Consider the following 22,719-nt stretch of genomic DNA (forward strand, 5'->3'; position numbering starts at 1 on the left):
TGTTTTAATGATAATTATGACATCATCGGAAATGTGGTGTGGCAGCCATGTTGGATTTGTTTTTTGTTTTTAAGGAAAAACTTTGGACCTCTGTATCTCTGAAACCACTCCATGGGAAAAATTGAAACGTGACACATGGCAAGTCCTCCCCATGGGAAATGTGTTTTTATTTTTTGTTGTTGTCACAGGTGGCTTCATTATGATATCATTGCATATATCAAATGCTTGATCCAATCAGTATAAAAAAAAAATTTGAAGGTCATCTAGGGCTAAATTGTATGGGGGTGGGGGGGGAAGTCATCAGTCAAGTGGTTCGGCAGCGATTTTTTTTTTTTTTTTTTTTTTTTTTTTTTTTTTTTTTTAAACATAAAAATCTTCTCCAAAATGGCTGAACAGATTGAGGCAAACCTTTATAGGTATGATCACCGAGCTATGAGGACCAAAAAGTTCTCCACTTGTGATGTCATAGATCGGATGGTTTGGCAGCTATGATTAAAATAAAAAAAAATTTTGAAGAATAAACCTTTAAAATTTCTCTTCTCCAGAACGGCTTGACAGGTCGAGGAGAAACTTCACCGACATGTTCCCAAAGCCTTGGGGATACCAGAGAGTTCACAAATAATTAATAGATCACATGGTCTGGCAGCCATATTGGATTGAATGAAAATCTTTTTTAAAATTATCTCTCTTGAACCGCTTCATCAATCGATGTGAAACTTCACAATTATGATGGAATAGTCATGGGGAAATGTATGTTTTAAATTTCAAGCTGATCGGCTACATTGTCTGGCAGCCAGAATCTACCAGATAAAACACAATGTGTGTGTATTTGTTTGTGTGATGTCTGTCCCCCTTCAAAAGGACGATTTAAGAAGGGTTTTAAAGGCCAATCTTTTAACACCACTGTGTGTTCACGACAGTCTATTTTTTCAGGATTAAAAAAACTCAAAAAACATTTTCCGTTAAAGAGTAATTACTTCTTATTTTTGAAATTATAGACGGTGACTTGCAACCAGGCCTCAATGCCATGTACAGAAGTGTTTAAGAAAATAACAATAAATACAAGGCGCAGGGAGGTGAAATTCGCCTCACGTGATGTGCAACGCGTGCAGAGTAAAAAGATTGTTCATTTATATACGTGCGATGTCTCATAAATAAAGGATATAAGCACACCTGAGACTAGGCCTAGGCTTCAGGCTTTGGCACGCCCACGAGGCTGTACCCTCGAAATGAAAGGTTCCAGAAGATAAAGAAAATAGGGTAACATTTGTACATGTAATGTTTTTTTTTAAATCGCTTTTTCTTGCTACAAAACATCATATCATCCAGTCTCTGAATATTTTGAATAAATTAGTTCCAACCCATCATTTTTGACGGGCTTTTATACGAGTTATTTAATATATTTAATCTGGGTTCAGGAATTTATATGAAACTTGGTAAAAGTATGTATAATGATGTAATAAAGTGGGCGGAGGAATATCTGGTAATGTCGTGACGTTGAAGAGTGCCCTTCTAAAATGTTTGTTTTTTTTTTGTCCCACTGCTTTGAGGACTTCACTAAAATTCTGGTCACAGTGAAGCGCTTGTAGATTACTTCTGACCACCTCTGCAGCAGAAAGCATTCCAGAGACCGTCACATCTGATCACTGAAGGGCCTTGTTGAAATGCTCAAGGCATGGAATGACAGGTGACAAACCAAACAAGCCAAGGACACACTTTCCTGAAGACAGGCAGGTGAATGCCATGCACATGAGATGCAGTGTCTGTCCCAAAGTCATCAGTTGCTTCATGCAGGACATTGAGCATACTTCATAATATTGCAAGACAGAATTTACAGCAGAGGAAAGCATGAGCCAACGCGTTGGGCAGGGCCTTGTTAAAAGTTTGTGGGGGGGGGGGGTCTGAGGATATTTGAAATTTTTCAATCAAACGGAAGACGAAATGCTGCATTGGAGTCAGAAAGAACCCGAATAAGTAAAGAGCATAGATTGAGTCATCAGAAGGAACCTGGATAAGGTTCAGGTTTCAGCCATTACCCTCAAACCCATCCAGATGCAGCTAAGTGAGTCTCACAGAAAAGTTTCTGCAAGAATTCACTTCTTCAAGACATAAAGAAAGTGTAAAAAAGACAACAGAAAAGAAAAAGCAAGAATTGGAATGAATAAGGAGAAATGTGAAAGGAACAACGAACAAAGATGTCGGCAAGAATTCCGAGAGATAGATTTCAGCAGTTACTCCACCACAGGCTCAAATTCAGTAACAGGTACAAACTACCAGAATTCTACCAAGGGGAACAGACGGACATAGACGCATGAGTTGGCATGAGAAAAAGGCGAGATTTCTTTTAGAAAAATGTTTTTAATACACCATAAAAGAAAGCACATTACTCCTAACTCTAAATGTGAACATAGCCATGCCAAAAAAAAAGCTGCTTCGGAACTGTTTACTAACATGGCATGTACCCCCACAAATACAAATAATTAGTGGCTGAACTCGGTGACCAAATATGCAGCAACTCTTCAAATTTCAAGTCGATGTGATGAAAATTGACAATTTTTAGGAATTTGGCCGATGACCTTTTGGCCTAGGTTGACCTCAAAAATGATTGGTTGAATTCAGTGACCTGATGTGCAAATCCTGTTGAAATTTCTAGTCAATCGGATGAAAATTGAGGATTTTAGAAATTTGTCAGTTGCTGACCTGACCTCAAAAACAATAGACTTCTTGATTATGCTGAACTCTACTATGTGGGGAAGTTTCATGAAGATCGGTTTAAAATTGTGACCTGTCGGCGATCAACCTACAAACAGACAGAATAACGCAAAAATCAACCAATGTACTTGAAAAATCTTTGCTTTTCACAAGTCGCAGACATACTGACATGGGTGAAAACATTACCTCCATCCACCTTTGGTGGTGGAGGTATCTTGAAGCAGAATACATGTGTTGTTTCGGTTACTCAGACAAGACATATCACGCAAGAGCAAAGATATGGTGAGATATTGGATTTATGCAAATTTGACATTTCTGCAACAAAGATTATTTTGACTTTTCATATTGTGTTCTGGGGACCCCCATCAAAATGCATTGTGGTTAAAAAGAAAATTCTGTTGCAATTTGTTCAGTCAAACCTCATTTTGCCTGGACTATTGAATGCATGAACAAGTAAACTATAAACACTTTCAGAATTTGCGGCGATCTTACCTCCGGCGCAGACGGTCCGTGTTAACGGATCCCTCTGACACCACAGTATTGAGTGGGAAAATGAAATTGGCAATATTTTTTCCAGCTTCTATATTAATATTTCGGCACGCCCCTTTATTTGTTCCACCATCCACACATTTGTTCCACACATATCTACAAGATATGAATATGTAGACGAAACGGATCAGGCCAGCTAAAATCTACAAGATATGAATATGTACACGAAACTGATCTGGCCTTTTGGATCACTTTAAAGTAGGGTGCCCTGTAATTTGAATGCGCTCTATGGATCCTCCGGAACTCACGAATGGTACACGTTGTGTAGTCACTAAACTACGTGGTCATGTCAAGGAAGTGCAGCTACTGCAGGACAGTCGAAGGGGAAAACCTGAATGATAACACTGAACAACAAAATTTTTTACTGGAGATGTGTAAAGTGATTTAGACTAATTTGGGTACGCTGATTTCGAAAATCATAACCGTTTTGCTGTATCACGTCAGGATTTTCAGTAACAGAAATATTCCCATTGCCTATAAGTCAGGATTTCAATGAAATTTACAAAAATTCATTTATTCATTTATTTCATCATGAATGCTTCAAAATTATAGAAATTACAGAAAAACTCCACTAGAATGTAATTAAAAATGCTTTAGGCATTTGGATTTGCGTTTGTGCTGCTCTGTGTCAGTTTCACGATGCAGGAACCAGCAGAAATCGCCCATCATGTTCGGGTTGTGCCGCCCTTGGTAACGCGTCTCCATGAGTGAAATCTCTTGGTGGAATCGCTCGCCGTGCTCGTCCGAGACTGCTCCCAAGTTGTCAGGGAAGAAGTTCAGGTGCTGGTGTAGGAAATGGATTTTCAGGGACATCCTGGAGCCAAGTTTCCTGAAGGACTCCAGCAGCTGCTGCACTATTTCTTCATAGTTGTCCGCGCGCTTGTTCCCCAAGAAGTTGTCCGTCACAGCTTTGAAGCTCCTCCACGCTGCCAGCTCTTTGGGGTTTAGAGTTGTCGGAAAAGTTTCGTCCTTCATAATCTGTCGGATTTGCGGTCCAACAAAGACACCAGCCTTGATCTTGGCCTCCGACAAGGTGTTGCCAAACTTTTCCTTGAGGTATAAAAACCCACGCCCATTCAGATCCATTGCCCGTACAAAACTTTTCATCAAGCCGAGCTTTATGTGGAGTGGTGGAAGGAAAACCTTGGCTGGGTCGACAAGGGCGACATGCTTCACGTTGTGTCGACCAGGTACATGCTCTTTTCGCTCTTCCCAATCTTTCTTCGTCCAGTGATTCTTGTCGTCTCTGCTATCCCAGAGACAAAGGAAGCACATGTATTTCGTGTAGCCTGACTGCAGCCCTAACAACAGCGCCACCACTTTCAAGTCTCCGCAGATGTGCCAGTTGAAGTCATTGTACTTGATGGAATCAAGCAGCTGCCGCATAGTCTCATAGGTCTCTGTCATGCCGAACGCGTGAGCCAGTGGGACTGATGGTTTCTCGTTGCCATTGTGGAGCAAAACAGCCTTCAAGCTGTTCTTCCCCGAGTCGATGAAGAGGCGCCAGTCTGCAGGATCGTGATCACACCCAAGTTCTTTCAACAGACCGTTGATGTCACTGCAGAATGTCATCGTGTCTTCCATCTCAAAGAACTCAGCCATGTCTCTGTGACGTGCTCTGAACAAGGATATCTTGGTGTTAGGTTCAAGTAGATTCCACTGCTGCAGCCTTGATCCAAGCAGCTCTGCCTTCGCCTTTGACAGCGAGAGATCTCTTACAAGATCATTTAAGTCTCCCTGGTTCAGAAGGTGTGATTCTTGAGTGTCGGGTTCAAAAGGTTCATCATCACCATCCTCTTCACCACTGCTTACAGCTATGTTCTGATCAGCTGGAGGTGTTGGAACAGGGTTCTCGTCATCATGAGGCACAGGTTTACGAGCAGAGACGCAGTCAGCGTACTTGATGTGACCTTTATTCTTCTTGTTGAAGCCGGCGATGCTTGTGCAGCAGAAATAACAATCATCATGATGATTCTGCGGCTCACGCCATATCATGGGCACCGCAAATGGCATGCTCGCGCGCTTGCCCACCAACCACTGAGTCAAGGTTGTGTGACAGCTTGTGCAGCAGATGTGTGGTGCCCAGCTCTGTTCTTGGTCCCCCACCTTACACCCGAAGTAGTGAAAGTAGGCGGCCTTCATTTTCACTGCTGTAGATACACTTCGCTGTTGATCTTTTTTGGTATACCGACCACAGACATAACAGAAGTTGTCAGGATGATTGGTACAGGAACGCCTACTCATCTTTATCTGAAAGAAAGAAATATAACACAAGTTAACAACAATTGTACGAAATAGACATGTTAAAGACATATGTAAATTTCATTGAAATCCTGACTTCTAGGCAATGGGAATATTTCTGTTCCTGAAAATCCTGACGTGATACAGCAAAACGGTTATGATTTTTGAAATCAGCGTACCCAAATTAGTCTTAATCACTTTACACATCTCCAGTAAAAAAAAATTTTTGAAATTTGTTGTTCAGTGTAATCAATGGATAAAAATGATATAATATATTGTTTAAAATACATTCATGCTATCTGTCTTTTACCATATGTTGCCAGTGACGCCCGTCCAAGACGCTTTACTAGTGGTAAATAAAATTTAAAAAGGAACTGTGTGTGTGTGTGTGTGTGTGTGTGTGTGTGTGTGTGTGTGTGTGTGTGTGTGTGTGTGTGTGTGTGTGTGTGTGTGTGTGTGTGTGTGTGTGTGTGTGTGTGTGTGTGTGTGTGTGCCCATGCATTTACGTACGTAGGAGGGTTAATCGATGCATTTTGAAACTGGGCCCACAAAGATGTGCTGTTGGTCATTTTTCAAAAATCTGAGTGAAATGCACTTGTCCCCCATCTCATTGTCAGCTTCCTCATGCCTGCAGTGTCGAACTCTTTCAGGTTTGTGCGTAGACACACTCAGACAGCCTTTTTGAGATCCTCGTGCCACACGTGTTGTGGAGGATGGCAACATTGTTGTGCAGCATTGCAATGGATTAACACGTCCATTGAGCAGAGCCAAGTTGTAGCCCTGAACCACAGTTGCTTTCCTTCCATTGACTCAGATTTGTGGAAGAGCTTTCTTCACTTTTAGTGCAACTCATTGTTAATGTCTTCATCACCATCCTCTTTGATCCCTGTATCCCAATCTGCTTTGTTCCCCATCTCCTCCTTACCCATTAGTATTGTCGCATTGCTGGCGGTTAAGGTTAAACACCCCTGACCGAAATTGTGGTGACGGGCGGTTAACATAGCCAGCCCAGATAGCCGAGCGGTTCTTCTTAGGAAGCGGACACGTTGATCCTCGGAGATTATAACGCACGTGGGAGGGGTGGGGTACAGCACTGGCAGAGTGACGGAGGCACAGATGGATGCACAGGGGGGGGTGTATATTCGAACCCCACGACAAATACACACATCACCTTAAAATAACCGTGCAATTTAATGACAATAGAAATATTGAAAAGGGTAATTTAAAAGGTAATAACGTGAAGTAAATGTATCCTAAAGTTGAGGCTCCTCGACATACAGACAAGTGGAAAACGAAAGAAAAGAAAATCCTCCTTTTATCCTGGCACTTAGCTTGGTCCAGAGATGGTCTTTGTGGAACTTGGAATCGAGGCGCTTTGTCCTGCACGTGTGGTCGTGCCCAAAAACAGTGAATGGCTGGCTCCTTGCTCAGTACGCAAGTCAATTTTCCTCAGCGCGAATACGAGAATCGTGCCGTCTTCTTCATGCGTCAAGGGCAAGCCAGCCATAAAGCCCTGTTCTTCCAGGCCATCTCTTAGCTACGTTCTCTCTCTCGACTACGTGCGTCCCTCACTCCGCAATTGTGCATCCCTCACTCCGCAATTGTGCATCCCTCACTCCGCAATTGTGCGTCCCTCACTCCGCAATCGTGCGTCCCTCACTCTTCAATCGTGCGTTCCTCCTCATCTCTCTCTCTGACATCACACTGATCAACCGTCCACCTCCGGGGCGTGGCTTTCTCATGCCAAACCCGAGAAGGCGGAGCCTCTCTGTATGCTTGACACGCCTGGCTCGCTTGTTATCGTTGTGGTTTTTATAAAAGCGCACTTTTTTTCATGGTTGGCATGGAAATGCAAAAACATAGGAATAGATCACAGAGGGCAATCACAAACTGGGGGAACTTGGCCTTCATCCCTGTCTAATTAACACTGCACCGCTCCCCGTGTGGTGACACGTAACACTTTTAAAGCTCACAGTTTTCCGACTTAATTACATCGAGATGTCTCCTACACATCCATGGACCAAACAACTCTATTCAATCCTAAATTTTCCCATGAATTCCCCCATTGACCCCCACAACCATAACAATATCATTTGTGGAAGTTGATCAATGTTTTTTTTTTTGTTGTTTTTGTCCCCCACTCCTTCGACAAGGTCGGAGACGGGGGACATTAACACGTTCTCTGACCAACCAATCATCTCTCCTTGTACTTTTGTGTATGTGATATTTCAAAAAAATGTTAAATATTTAGCTTTCATAATGTAGGTATTTATTCCTCATGACATTATCTCAACCTGATCAGATCACAGCGGTGATTGGCTGAATTTTGTTGCCATGGCAACCATCTCAATAACTTGGCTTGAGAAAGCGATATTTTAAAAACCGTTCAAGATTTCGCTTTCATATTACACATCTTTTACTCATACCGCCCACAAAAGGTGGGCGACCTGGAGTTGATACATATTGTTACGAATTTCGCCCGCCCGGCGTGCAATCGGCCACGTAACTCGAATCGCGACGCGTCGCCCACCGGAACGGACAATTCAGTCGTGACCCTCCTGGAACTATCGCCAAGGAGCTAGTCACGGGTGGGGGATTAACCTCACCACAACCCAGTCCGCATTCTACCCGCGCGAAATAGGGTGAATCGCCGAAAGTCGATATACCGAAGTACTCGCTCGGGTAACCTACCGAGGGGTTGTACCATGCCACAGGTCGACTCCAGACACGAACCGCTTAAGCGGCTCGTTCCGTGCTACAGGGATAACCGAGCGGAGTTATCGTCGACCTTGATGGTTCAGATTGGTTACCGGGTGTTTTCAACCCAATATCAATCCCTTACGTGATGCAAGATGGAGATTCAACAAAGGAAAGGACGAAGTGAAACTGGAAACAGTTCAACAAGCAAGCACTTTTATTTCACACACGTAAGCAGGCAAATAGGAACAAAAGCAGGCAAATAGGAACAAAGGAAAGCACTACGACCGAATAAAAGGCAATTATTTACAGCACAGTCACTTATACAGGTTTTACTTTGCAAGACTGGCGCCACAAACACACATACAAAAGCCCAAAAAGAAAAGAAAAGAAGTGACTTCCCTCATGGACCGTCGAGTCCTCCTCTCCTACTACCGTCAGCGCGGTCGCGCCTGGTTCCGGCCCCCACGCGGCCGGCGAACCCTCTCCGGCACCCCTCGTCTTGACGCGCAGGTCCACCACAGGCCGCACTGCGGCGCCTCCCGTCCGCGTCTCCACCAACAGGCCGTGCCGGGCCACGAGCGCAGGAACGAGAGAGGAGGAAGGGAGCGCTTTGGAGAGCGAGACCCAAGGAGAGAGACCGAGCCTTTTTGGAGAGAGAGCTGGTGCCTTTTTCAGAGAGAGCTACAGCCAACATGAGCCACGATCAGAGAGAGAGAGAGAGAGAGAGAGCCTCGCGTCTGTTTGCCTTTTGCAAGGCGGGGCTCCGCCCTTCGCCGCGCGGGGCTCCGCCCCGTTTGCGGCTCCACCTCTCTTCGAGGCATTTCCAGAAGGCTCTCGAAGGGGGGCGTTCCCCCACTCCGACCGCCTCACGCCGGGCCTCCACCAATGGGGAGGGAGCTGCCCTGCCCCCTTCTCGTGCCAGCCTTGGCACCGCAGAGGGATGCGCAAACCCGCGCACTAGCACAGGTTTCTTTTTTTTGCCGTTGTCGTTGGTTGGTTTGAGGTTGTTGGATCCAAAATAACGATAGAGAAAAGAAAAATGGCTAACTCAAAGCGTCGCAGCCCGGATGAATCGCACATATTTCCCCTAAACAACAACAGGTGTGGACTAACTACACATGAACTTAGCGTCATAACTGATCTAAGGACCCTTTATGGTGTATTGCGAATTTCCACAGCCGGAACAATATGTTGATATTGATACAGCTCCTTTGTGTTCACATATCCACCATCATCATGAGTTACAGGATTTGAGGCTACTTCACCAGTTTTGATGTGTGGTGAAGTAGTACAAGTAATTGTATGTGTGGATCAATAGCCGTCTGCTCCACCAGAAAAGTAATCGTTCCAAATAATCATAATAATTCTTTTTCTTCTTCTTTTTGTTTTGCTAAGCTGAACTGACTGGAATATCTGCATGATTTATTGAATCGATTGTTTTTGGATTTGGTTCAACTTGTCTGGTGACCCCTTTATTTTCTTTTTCAATACCTTTTCTCAAGTTCCTCGATTTGGCCCTGTATATTGTAATCACACATAACTTATTACAAATAATCTTCACATGATGTAAAAATACTCGGTGGCATATACAACCTCACTTTTGTACAAACTGATTCGGTGGCATAAGTAAGATTGCAATGGTAAGAGCATCTGCTCTTAGTCTGGGAGGTTGTTGGTTCATACCCTGGCTGAGTCATACCAAACACTTTAAAAATGGTACACGCTGCTTCCTTGTTTGACGCTCAGCATTTAAACGAGAGAGAGAGAGCATGGACAAAGAACCATAGGAGCACTGTCAGTAAAAGGAGAGAACAAAAATTGTTAATTTTTTTTTTAAAGCCACTGTAAATAAAATTGCACCACACGCACACATCTTTTAGCACATAGTTGTTGATCTTGTCGATTTAAAAAATAAAACGTTTTACTTTCCTGACATCATTTGCAATCTGGCATTTGAGATCAAATAATTCAAAACATCTGCTTGGTATATTTTATTGTCTGCTGCCATGTGGTTTTGTTTGTTTGCAATGTAGACAAAGCAACAACTCTGTAATAACGTGTCATGTTGTGCCTGGTTGGAACTGTTCACAAAACGGTCGAGCAAATGGCCACTCTTTGAGGACCTTTTCTCTCTAAAATGTCTTCTTTTAAATTGTCCACACAGCAGGAAGCTCATCGTCCAGGTTTTGCTTTACTGTCGTACTTGTCCGTCAGGTTACCTACGGCTCACACCTGCTTCAATGTGCTGCTGCTGCCCGAGTACTCAACCCAAGAGAAGCTGAAGGAACGACTTCTGAAGGCCATCACACATGCCAAGGGCTTTGGCATGCTTTGAACTCCAATCAACAAGACCCGTTTGCTATATCCCACTTTCTTCATGACCTTTGCTCTCCACAATTCTGTTCTGGAAATGGCTTATCCCACCAGAATTCTTATCCTCGTGTGGGATAATCCCCCCCTTTTGGTCGGACTTTAGGATTTTTTTCCCCCAGAGCTTTAGCAATCATCTTCTTCCCTTTCTTGCATTATTTACTAATAATCCATTGCATTCTTCAGCTTCCTTTTTTCTAAGCTCGTTTAAATCAGCATTTGTGAGCATTTGCAAAGGTACAAATCTAATGTTTGCAGGTATAATTATAAAAATAAGATGAGCTGCAACTCCAGCTCCTTTACCGGTGTTGTTCAAGCTCTTCAGGAAACAAGTCGTGACTTCCATTACCATTTTCATCACTCGCCTGAGACAAATTGCCAAGACACTCGGGACTTCTCAATACGCCTGCTCAAATTAAACCAACAGGAGGACGGCTCTCAAGGCCAAAGCAAGTTTTGATCCTCAGTGGCTGCTGAACTTGTCTAACTTTTTATTCTCTGATTTACATTGTACATTTTATAAGCACAGGCCAGCCAACCCAAAACCGTTTTCTACTCGAGCCTATTCTGGCTGCAACAGTCTTGTTACTGATCGAGAAAAGGAAATTGTTGGTTTGGCTAAGCATTTGCATAGTGCTCCTAAAAATCACATGCATTTTTCTTCCCCCTTCAATTTTCTGCCGAGTTGATCGTTCTCATCATGTTCAATATTGCTGTAATTACTGTACAAATGTATTGGGACAGCACTTCCAGACTTTAAAATGAAGTTGCCTATTTCAAATGTGCAGATTTTACTTCACTTCAAAGCAGCATGCATTTAAGGTGTATTATTGTGTCATTTTGGAATAGGCTTAAGCATTGCCTTTTCAATACGATAAAGGGTGAGGGCCTTGGTGTCCATTCCATGCCATGTCGATATTGGTTTGAGGACTATGTTGACCTGCAGTGGTCGGCCCCATTCCCGATTTAAATTTGATAGGAACCACTTTGGGATGTCTTTGAATACTGCCCAAGGGCCAGAGTGAGCACACCACAAGCCACTACTTAACTTGCACATACTCTAAAGGACAGGAATGGTACAATAATATGCCTGATATGTCCCAAAATTTCGTGCAAAGTGTTAGTGATAGTGACACCCTATTAGAAGTCGAATAAACATTTATGAATTAAAGGCCCAAAATATTTACTTTATCAATACCTTTGGTGATTATAGTGTATAAATGTTTATAAAGACAGTCAAAATTGAAAGATAATCTGTGCCAGGTTGTCGTCAGAGCCAAACCCATGTGAAATGGATGTCAAGTTTTGCTGCATTGTGTGAACATGGGTGTACATTTCATCCTCATAGCTAACTTGATCATGCTGATTCATTGGTATGTTTCACAGATCTCTTTCCTATATTTCTCACAGGATTTCATTATAGTTTGTTATGCCTCCACTGACGTCGTCACCAGAGGCATTATGTTTCCGGGTTGTCCGTATGTACGTCCGTGCAAATGTTCTCCGTTTTCTCTGCAACCGCTCATTCGATTGATACAAAATTTTCACCATAGGTGTGACTACTCATGCAGAATATTTTAATGATAATTATGACGTCATAGGTCATGTGGTGTGGCAGCCATGTTGGAAGAAAGGAAAAACTTTGGAGTTTGGACCTCTGTATCTCAGAAACTGCTCCAGAGAAAAAAATTAAACTTTGCATATAGCAAGTACTCAAGGGGTATAAGTGTTTTTTTTTTTGTTTGTTTTTTTTTATGTCATAGGTTGCTTTGTTTTGACGTCACAATTGCATACGTCAAATGCTTTATCCCAATTCGTATAAAAATTGAGCGTCGTGGGTAAAATTGTATTGGGGTGGGGTCGGGGGGGGGGATTTACGACCTCTTCGGTCTTCATCAGCAGTCATAGTTTTTTTTTAACATAAAAGCCTTCAAAAATCTTCTGCAAAACACCTGAACAGGTCGAGGCGAAACTTTACAGGTATGGTTGCCTATTCATGAGGAACAAAAAGTTCTTCACCTATGATGTGATGTCATAGGTCACCAAGTTTGGCAGCTATGATTTTTTTTTGAAGGATAAACTTTTTAAAATCTTCCCCAGAACGGCTGGACAGATCGAGGGGAAACTTCACCCACATGTTCCCCAAGTATTGGGGATACTAGGGTGTTCATGAGTAATTACGGTCACACGGGCTGGCAGCCATTTTGGATTGAATTATATTTTTAAAATTATTTTTCTTTTACCGCTTCATTGATCGATGTGAAACTTCACAGTTATTATCTAGTACTTATGGGGAAGATGTGTTTTATATTTCAACCTGATCGGACGCATGGTCTGGCAGCTAGAATTATTTAATATTTTGAATCTGTGTTCAGAGATTTAAATCAGACTTGGTACAAGTATGTTTAAGAATGTGGGCGGAGGCATATCCGGCAATGTCGAAGAGTGCCCTTCTAGTTTCTTCTGTTTTGCTTTTATTTTTGTGCTGATGTTTGCACTGATTTTGCTTTCCTACCTTTATATTTGCAGGTCAATAGGAGAGATTTGCTCTAAGTTTGGCTGTGTGTGCCTGCCTCTGGGTTCTTTAACCCTTTGAACCCTGGCAGCCGTTTTACCAGCCACCATTCAAACTCCTATATACCCGAGCGGCTGGTTTACCGGCCACGATGCAATCCTCTATAAACCCGAGCGGCTGGATTTCTCTCCAGGGAGCCCAGGGAAGAGGAGCCAAAAGTCCAAGGAGCTCAAGGTTCAAAGGGTTAAAGCAACTTTTTGCTCGGAGAGGAACTAAATCTGCAAATAAAACCCACAGCAATCATTTGATCGAGGAAATGATGAGATATCCAACGATTATTTTATCGCAAATGTTCGAACCCGTACCAAGAATATAATTCCTGACTGCATTCGGATGCAATGCACCGTCTGGAATTGTCGTGATTTATTGGTGACATCGCAAACCTGTTGGTTAGTTTCATATTTGATCACGTTCTGAAATTAAATGCCTTGCAAAATTTCATCGTTTGATCACAATTTGCTTATTTGTCCTTCGTAATCGAGCGTATATTAATTTCTACCTGCTCGGTGGCATTGTGCATAAATCGAGATCATATTTCGGTTACTTGTCACGTCTTTTGATAGTTTTGTGCTGAAGTTTTTCTCAATGTAACTATCGACTGAATTGTATCAAATATCTAAAAATAATAATAACAAAAACAAATACACACTCTACTGATTGATTGAAGCTATCCAATGTTTTATTGGTGCTAAACTCTGGGATTGAGAGGCTTTTTGCACGCAGTTTTTCCACACCGACTATTATTTTTTTAAACAAAGCAATCGCATCACACGTAAGCTTTGAAAAACTTCCTCCTCTTCCTGTCAGATTTGAACCTTTTATTGGCAATATTTACTGCATTGCAGTTGTTTGGTGTTCTTTTATAAAGCGTGTCCCAAATTGTTTGCCAGATAATCTCCCTCCAGTACACCCATCCATATTTACACACAATGATTCGTTGAGCCAGGTGTACACAAGCAAGTCTATATTTGTGAGTGTATCAGGATGTGTTAGGTAAAAGAACATCTGTTATCAACCAAAATTCTGTTATGCAAGCCTGTTTGCCTAAATTTCTATATACCCTTGAAATCCATCATGCCATTGAGTCATTTCCCTCTTATTTTGCTGACTTGTGTACATTTGTAACTATTTGCATATCATCTTTTAAAATCGAAGAAGATTGTTTTGATAGGTAACACCGTTACCACCTTTCATCCCAAAGTAATTACAAATTTAGAAAGCCCACTTGATATTTCAATCTTCCACGAATTATGTTTGTCTTTAAGCCCCTGGAAATTGAAGCTGTACTCTGTTTTTGAGAAACTGGTGCTGTACCATCTGGGTGGTTTACAACTTGTATCGTTGTCAGATTGTGAACCCCTTTATCATTTCTTGGAGACTGTAAAGCAAATTACTTGGTACTATTTGATGTACAAACATTGCAGAAAATGCTTTATATGATTGTACGTGACAGATATTCCAGATGTGATGTATGACCCAACAAGAGGCTACAGTGTTGCATTTGGTCTTGATGAAAATGATCATCGGCCGGTCGTGTACCCACTTAGATCATTTTGATGGGAACATGTCCCTGCACAGAAAATTTATGATTAAATCTGTTAACAGAATGTGAGGATGTCTTTGTAGAAAATGTTTATTGTTGGGGGGGGGGGGGGAGGGAGGTTAAATCACCTTGTTAATGTTTTCGGTCGATCCAAGCACCATTTTTGAATCATAAAATATTTTATTCTTAACATTCAGGCAAACATTCACCCAGTCTGTGCCATTGCTGTTTATCCAAGAAAAATTGCATTCATTGTTTCAGCTTCAATTGAATGACTATCTTTTACAACTGTTTACATCTTGTCGTCTCCGGTTTTACCGTGAGCAAATGAATGCTCGACTGAATGTGAAGTAAGTGTATACCGTCAACCTCATTGTATAACCTTTCATTACAATTAAATATTCATTTGCAGTAACTTTGCTTGGGTAATAGTCTGCAGAATGTGGACAGTTTTTGCATACCCTTGGATCCATGGAAAAACAAATGCTCTTTAAACAAGTTCCATTCTTCTCTCGGGGACAATTGTAGCTGTAGTTAACGAGGATATATCACTTATTCAAGGTTCACTATCATGAAGAACCACCAATCTCTTGAATTTTATTACATTTTGAACTGGCACACGAAAACAGACACCCTTGTGGTATCCCTTGAACCTTTTTAGCAATGTATTTCCTTAAGACACACGAGACGTGCACACGAGCTCGTCTTTGCTTGTTTTCTTGAATCGAGGGGAGGCAAATTCCAACTTAACCAATGAGAGCTTGGCAACTTTTTTTTTTAACAGTTTATTTAATGGCAGTGATCAGTTTTGACATTTGTTGCTTTTTTTGTGCAGTGTCAACACTTGTGAAAGATCATCTATTTCTATTCTTTCCTCATCGCTATCCATTGCATGTAATATTCTTTCACCCATGTCTGTCATTGCCAACTGCCTCTCTCTTCTCTGTTTCCTTCTCTTGTGGCCTGGCTTTAAAAAGGTCTTATCAGCAATTTATACTCCCTCTTCATCACATCTTTGCTTCTCTTCCAAATATTTTCTTTTTACATAATTGTCTTCTTTCCCCATCCTTACTTATGGTTCTTCCCTCTGTTGTTTGCATTCCTAAGGGATAACTGTAATGTCTTTCTCTAGGTATCTTATTTAATTGCCATCTAAAGACCTCAAATGACCCAACCCCTCTGTGACCTCACACTTGTGGATTCTCAGGGGTGGTCATAAGTTACTGGACAGTTCAAAATGCAAGTATTGCAATCACATGGAGTCCAAGTATAAGTACAAAGTGTTTGAGTCAAGAATTGGGTGCTCTACCAACTTAAGGATCTCAAAACAACATGGCCACAAAGTATTTTGACCACATCAACTGCATAGATTGCGTGAGGATGTTGGTGACCACAGACGGCAAATGTGTGAACTTGATAGTCAACTTTTCAGGAAAATTATTTAGTCAGATGAGGCAAGTTTCAAACTAAACGGATCGGTAAAGGGGCACAATTATATTTATTATGTATCTGAGAATCCACATATATTTTTGGAAACACAACTAAATCAACTGGGAATTGAAGTGTGGGATGCAATTTCCAGCCTTGGAGTCTTTGGACCACATCTTTTCAGTGCCATTGTAAATGCTAATAACTGTCTCAAAATGCTAAATACGTGTGTGATACCACAGTTCTAACAGCGTAATGACTACAATGACTTGATCTTCATGCAAGATTGGGTACCTCCCTATTATTGGACATCTTTACGAAATATTTTGGATACTTTGTCAGGTGCGTAGATTGGGTGGCGGGAGAAACTTGGCTGGGTGGCACATTCTCCAGATCTAATGCTAATGGATTTCTTCTGGAGTGTAATAAAAGATAGTTTAACACTTCTCACTTTTAACAACACATTGGCTTGGTCTGACCCCATTTTTAGTTCTACATCACTATTCTAATGCAGAAGCGTGTTTTTCATCAAATAGTGTCTTTCAGCTTGTTTGAAGCAAAACCAAATGATTCATATAAAAATGGTCTTTTCCTAAAACGAGCATTTTTAACATATTAGCTTGGTCTGACAGTTTTTTTGTTCCAAATAACTATACGAATGTAAAAACGCATGTTTTTCATTAAAACAATTGACTCACGAATGAATTTTACCCCATTGATCAGAAAAATTGTGCTAAATTTTTTTTACTGTTCTCAAGCAGATGGAGAAATTTATTGAGATTAATCGCCTTCAGTTTGAATATTTGCTCTGAACTGCATTTTGTGTTTCAAAAAAAAAATTGTTTTGTTAGTGGTACCCGAAGCTTGGTGGCTTAATGGTAAAGGTGGCTGGCTTCACATGTTACAATCTTGAGTTTGAGCCTCTGTCATGTCATTAAATAACACCAGGTGGATTGACTCGGCCTGTCATCCTTGTGAGGTCGGTAAACTATGTACCAGTTTACTGGAAGCAGTCGGCACTGCCGTGCTTCCAGCAATGGTGCAACTAGCAGCCATAGGCTGCATATGAAATAATAAAAGTGGGACTGTCCATTAATTTATGGCCACCCCTGTATGTGTAATTTCCTTTGTTTGCACGAATTCTCTTGCGGGAGACAATGGAGGAACACCAAAAATAATTTATTTTTTATTTATGCAATTTTTTATTATTTTATTTATTTTATATTATTTATTTTTTATTTATGTCCACGGGTTTATATAGATTGCATAGACAACATTGTAAACTAAACAATCGATTGCTTGCTCTAAATCCCCAACTAGGCAATGGACACTTAACTACCTGCAGATACTATGCAAAACAATCAGGTCCAACAGTACTGCTAATGTGTCACCTGGCCAGACAAGATACCATCTTGTCTAAAAATGAAAACATTGTCTAAGAATGCCAAAAGAAATGCAGGAGAGTATGTCCATACTGAGCACTGTCTGAAACCGTCCTCTTAAAACCACCATGGGAAGTGTATGTGGAGATGGCTTTGGACAGTTCTTCCTGCATTCCAAACAAGTAAGGAATTTAAAGTATCTGGTTTAAAAAAAAAATACAACCTGCTTCACAGCAACAGGCAAAACATTACAGATAACATTCAGATAGTTATGAATGTTGTGGGAAAACAACTTTGTGCAACAGGCCAGCCCAGGAAAGGAAACCCTCCAAATGTTATCTTGTACATAAAGGAACACTTGGTAGATGAGGCACTTTTTATATTGTGGAGAACGAGCTTAGTTGTTTCTGGGTATTGACAGAAATTCCATCGGAGTTAGTGTGGTGACTGTGGGTGTTTAACAATTGCACCATAGAAAGGACGAGTGTGAAGAGCCACTTTATATATGGGTCCATTGGACTTGCATTGGGATTCACCTTTTGATACATAAAACAAATATGGAGCTGAATGTGAAGGGCAGTGTAAATTATTGATGCGACTAAAGCTGTCAAGTCCTATTTCGCAGGAGCAGAACATGTTGTGTGGTCCAAAAAGATTCAAGGAAATGTCAAGCACATCCTGCATGAGACTCTCCATCACATGGAGAGATGAAAGAGGAGGAGAAGACATTGGGACCACACTGCAGAGCGTTGGTGCTGCTTAAGCAGTCTCCTTGGCTATTGGGCACAATCTTGGACGGGTCGCCACTCCGACAGTATACCAACATGCTGGCACTCATTTTGCCGACCTCGGAAGGATGACTGATAGAGATGAAGACAGCATAGAAAAATATTCTTCCCCCTCCCCCCCCCCCCAAAAAAAAAATGAATGTGAAGTAGAGTTTGCGACACAATTCACATAAAAACCGGTGTCTGTGTTAAGACCGATTCCAGATCCCAGAGAGAAATAGCTCTCATAGAAATGGACCAACAGCAGAATCTATTAATTGTGTCCTGAAGTTGTCCACTAACTAGAAGCCCAAGAAATTATCATATTTGATTTTTTTTAATTGCTGATAGGTTGTACCTCACATGAATGGACAGGTGAATCTTGTCATTTAAACTAGAGAATGATAAAACCCATCTTGTTTCACAAGTGGTATGAACAGCCAAGACTGATTTAGAGGAAGCGTCTTACCGGGGGAGGGGGGGGGGGGAAGGTGGAAGGATTCCAAAAGCCAGGTAAATACCCCAACAGGTTCACAAGTAAAAGTAAACTGATGACTACATAGCAACCTGAGACTATTTATCGTTCAGTTCTTGTTACGAGGTCAGAAGTTCTAAAATATAAATATTAGTATTGAGAGAACAAGAGCAGATGTACTAAAAGTTTAACTCTTGATTCCTGCCAGTTTAGATGTTTTGTAAGCTTTAAGGTTGGACTATTTCTCCATGTTGAAGCATGAATTACACACTACTGTTTAAATATTGACCAATCAGAGCACTTGCGTGTCACATGATGTGCACGATCATGGAGCCTCGTCAGTCGTCACAGGTTCGTCATGTTGAGCACATCATCATCATCTTTGAAGTGTTTTATGCACAATAAAAATGTCTAAAATGACCTTATTGACACATTTAGCCTTCTTAGATAGAGTAAATATTGTGACTTTTAAGAAATGGGTAAGAATGGCTGGTGCTTGCCACTTGAGAGGAGCCACTGTTATCTGCTCTCTGAGTTGTCAGCCTTGATATAACACTGGGCTGCCCTCCTGCAAGGTTTCTGACTCGAGTGGTTGAGTTTGCAGTGGTTCATGCATCTTGAAGAGGGGATGAACTTCAGAGTCAAAAGCTTTAAATGCAGCACGTCTGGTTGCTGCTTCTCGCCTGAGGTGGTAAGGTGAGATGCCAGCGAGCAGAGTGAGGTGGTGGGTGGGTGTCAGTCTGAGGCAGTCATTGATGGCTGAGGGCAGAATTGAGCTGGACATCCACTTTCCTTGTGTGCATGCTTCTGCCCCAAGCAGAAACACTGTACTCTGCTGGAGCATGCACTGATGCCAGTGGGGTTATGAAATCTGCTCCCTAGTCATGACCTGCTAGTTTGCTTAGCAGGTTGACCCTTGCTGCCATTTTTCTAGCCACATTCTCAACATGCTTGTGGAAAGTAAGGGCCCTGTCGAACTTTATACCAAGGTTGGTCGGTGTGTTGGTGAAAGGAATTGGAGTAGCTTGGTGTCCTTGTTGCTCAAGTGAAAAGCTGAGCAGGTGGTGGTCTGCACATAAAGATGGAGTCACCATTGATGGTAATAGTTGTGCACTGTATAAATATCACATGACAAGGCCTGTTCTATGCCCTGAAAAGGTCACAGGTCTTTAGGATGGCTAAGTCATCTGCATAGGTCGTTTTTACACCAGAAGTGTGTGGCAAGTCAGCTGTATAGAGGTTGAAAAATGCCAGAACAGGAACACACCTTTGGGGTACAACATTCTTAAAAATCCTGATCGGGCTGAGTAGTCCGTTTAGCAGCACCCGAAAACAGTGGTTGGAGATGATCTCGTTGATGACTTGGACCATACATCTGTCTTGAAGAGCATTATATAGCTTGAGAAGCAGGCCGTTGTGCCATACTGTGTCATAGGCAGATGAGAGATCAATCATGAGTGCAACACGTTTCTTGTTGGCCTCAAAAACATCCTCAATATGGTCTGACAGCCAGCACCTGATCTTCTGCATTCCTGCGTTTCCTGAAACCTTGTTCATAAAGGAGAACTTGCTCAAGTAGTGGCTCTATCCTGTTTGGGATGACCCTTTCAAACAATTTGAAGGGAGCTGACAGGAGCGAGATTGGGCGGGAGCTCTTTGGTTCGTTTTCCGGCTTGTTGGGCTTGGGGACAGCTTCAACATTAGCTCTCTTCCAGACAAGTGGGACTTGAGCTATTGCATCGCAGTGTGACATGAAGGTCCTCGACCAGTCTAGAAGATGAGAGCCTACATGCATGAGCTGTTCAGCATGAATTTTGTCTGGGCATGGGACCTTACCACACTTGAGTTTATCAATTGCCGTCTCAAGTTTAAACAATCAAACTTATTTGGTGAGAACAAGATCAACAGATGGTGAGTGCCGAATCTCCTGAAGTTTTGACTTGACATTGTGGGAGAAAAGCTTTATCTGGATGGATATTTTCTGTTGTTTATGAGTGTGCAGGCAATTTAATCCAGAGTAACAGGGGAGGGTGGTTGTTTTGCTGTTCTCACAGTTCGGCGGTTGATCAGCTGCATGGCTTTGCACCTTGAGTGGGTAAAATTGATGTTTTCAACAGCTTCTCACCATCATGACTTGTGAACTTCATCCAATCGAGATTTGAACTTGGATGCTACATGAGAAGCTTCCTTCTCATTAGGTGCATGGTGAAAGGCATCATATAGAACCCTTTGCACTCGGGATTCCAGCCTGGTATATATGTTATGTGGCAGCCACAGGGAATGAAGGACTTAGACGCTACACTGATCCCATCACAAAAAGAAGGATATGCCTTAATACTAAAGGAGTCTGGGGGAGGAAGTGTGGCTGCCTTGTCATCTCTCGTATCCCTGTAGCCATCCCAGTCCACCTTGTGGAAATTCCATCCCTTAGCTGGAAGGGAGGGTGTTGGGGTGGTAGAAGGGAGGCTCCCTTAATGAGGACAGGGCTGTGGTGGTAGTGTGGAAAGCGATGTGAAACCAGTCTTGTCAGTGTTGCAATGCTGTCGCCCTGCCACCACACCAGATCAGGGTTTGTAGTGGTGTTCCAGCCGCTTGAGTGGAAAGTTGCTCGTTCACGATGATCAAAAAGAAGAGTGAGATCAGACTGGGATGCCCAGTTACAAAGTGCCTCACCGTTTGCTGTGGTGTAGTTGTCACTCCAATCCCTATGTTGGCAATTGAAATTGCCGATATATCTAGAACAGGGTGGTGCAGTGGGGAGGTCACAAGGTCGGAGGAGTACTGTCGTGGCTTGTACATATTGATGACGTGCCATTACAGATTCGAGTCAGGAGCTGACTGCAATTACTGTGCAATCACAGACAGAAGACTTGACATAAGTTGCAATACCATGGTGCTTGGCTGCCTATAAAGGCTAGCAATTTAAAGCCAGGTATGTTTGCTTTACTTTCATCGCAAAGGTGTATTTATTGGAGCTGGATCACAAGTACACGATTTGCAATAGCTATGTGGTGGAGTACATCACACTTAGCAGGTGTGAAACCCCTCTGTTAGATTACAGAATCCCTGTTAATGCTTTCAACAGTTTCTCACCATAGATGGAGATCTATAAAGTATGTACAACACCAATACAATATGAGCTTGTTGATAAAGTTTACACAACAACATTTTTAAATCAGGAGAAATACATATACTGTATATATATATATATATATATATATATATATATATATATATATTTTTTGTTGTTGTTGCGAATTCTGGCCCGCCCGGCGTGCGATCGGCCACGTAACTCAAATCGCGACACGTCGCCCACCGGAACGGACAGTTCAGTCGTGACCCTCCAGGAACTACCGCCAGGAGCCAGTCACGGGTGGGGGTTTAACCTCACCACGATCGTGCCAATTGCCCACCCGCGCAGGATAGGGTTGCTCACCAAATTTGACCGACCTAAGTACCTGTGCGAGTGGTCGACCGGGCGATCGTACCTCGCCGCAGGTCGACTTCGGACACGAACCGCTTAAGCGGCTCGTTCCGTGCTGCAGGGATAACCGAGCGGAATTATCGTCGACCTCGACGGTTCAGATTATTTAAAGGGTGTTTTAAACCCACTACCAATCCCTTACGTGATGCAGGATGGAGATTTCAAATAAGGGAAAAAGATGCAACGAAACGGGAAACAGTTCAACAAGCAAGCACTTTATTACACACACACAGACAAGCACGTATTCACAGTCATACAGTAATGCACATATAACAGTCAAGACAAAATGCAACAAAAGGAAAAGCACTACTACCGACTATATTTATTTATAACACTTAAACAATTATACTTGTCGGACGGCGCCACAGCATTCATTCAAAAGCAAAGGAAACGAAAGCCACCCTCACAGGCAAGGAGGCAGACAGGTCCGTGGACCAAATGTGCGCGGAGCCTGGAGGAGCGGCCAGGTCCACGACACCGAAAAGGTCTTACC

At 42.3% G+C, this 22,719-nt stretch overlaps 2 protein-coding genes across 2 annotated transcripts in view; one reads left to right on the forward strand and one right to left on the reverse strand.

The window, feature by feature from the left end:
* LOC147014151 (ubiquitin-protein ligase E3A-like) overlaps positions 1-15,105 on the forward strand; it is a 31,913-nt gene extending 16,808 nt beyond the window's left edge. The window contains exon 8 of the mRNA XM_085851853.1: positions 10,417-15,105. Within this exon, the coding sequence (XP_085707979.1) occupies positions 10,417-10,537 (121 nt within the window). The 3' untranslated portion in view covers positions 10,538-15,105. The remainder of the gene's footprint in view (positions 1-10,416) is intronic.
* The window catches only part of LOC147014152 (uncharacterized), a 46,761-nt gene continuing 26,005 nt past the window's right edge, over positions 1,964-22,719 (reverse strand). Inside the window, exon 2 of the mRNA XM_085851852.1 lies at positions 1,964-5,511. Within this exon, the coding sequence (XP_085707978.1) occupies positions 3,844-5,511 (1,668 nt within the window). The 3' untranslated portion in view covers positions 1,964-3,843. The remainder of the gene's footprint in view (positions 5,512-22,719) is intronic.

This window comes from Eptatretus burgeri, chromosome 13 (assembly GCF_056783735.1).
Source record: "Eptatretus burgeri isolate ZD-2024b chromosome 13, Ebu_testis_v1, whole genome shotgun sequence".
Classification (NCBI taxonomy): domain Eukaryota; kingdom Metazoa; phylum Chordata; class Myxini; order Myxiniformes; family Myxinidae; genus Eptatretus; species Eptatretus burgeri.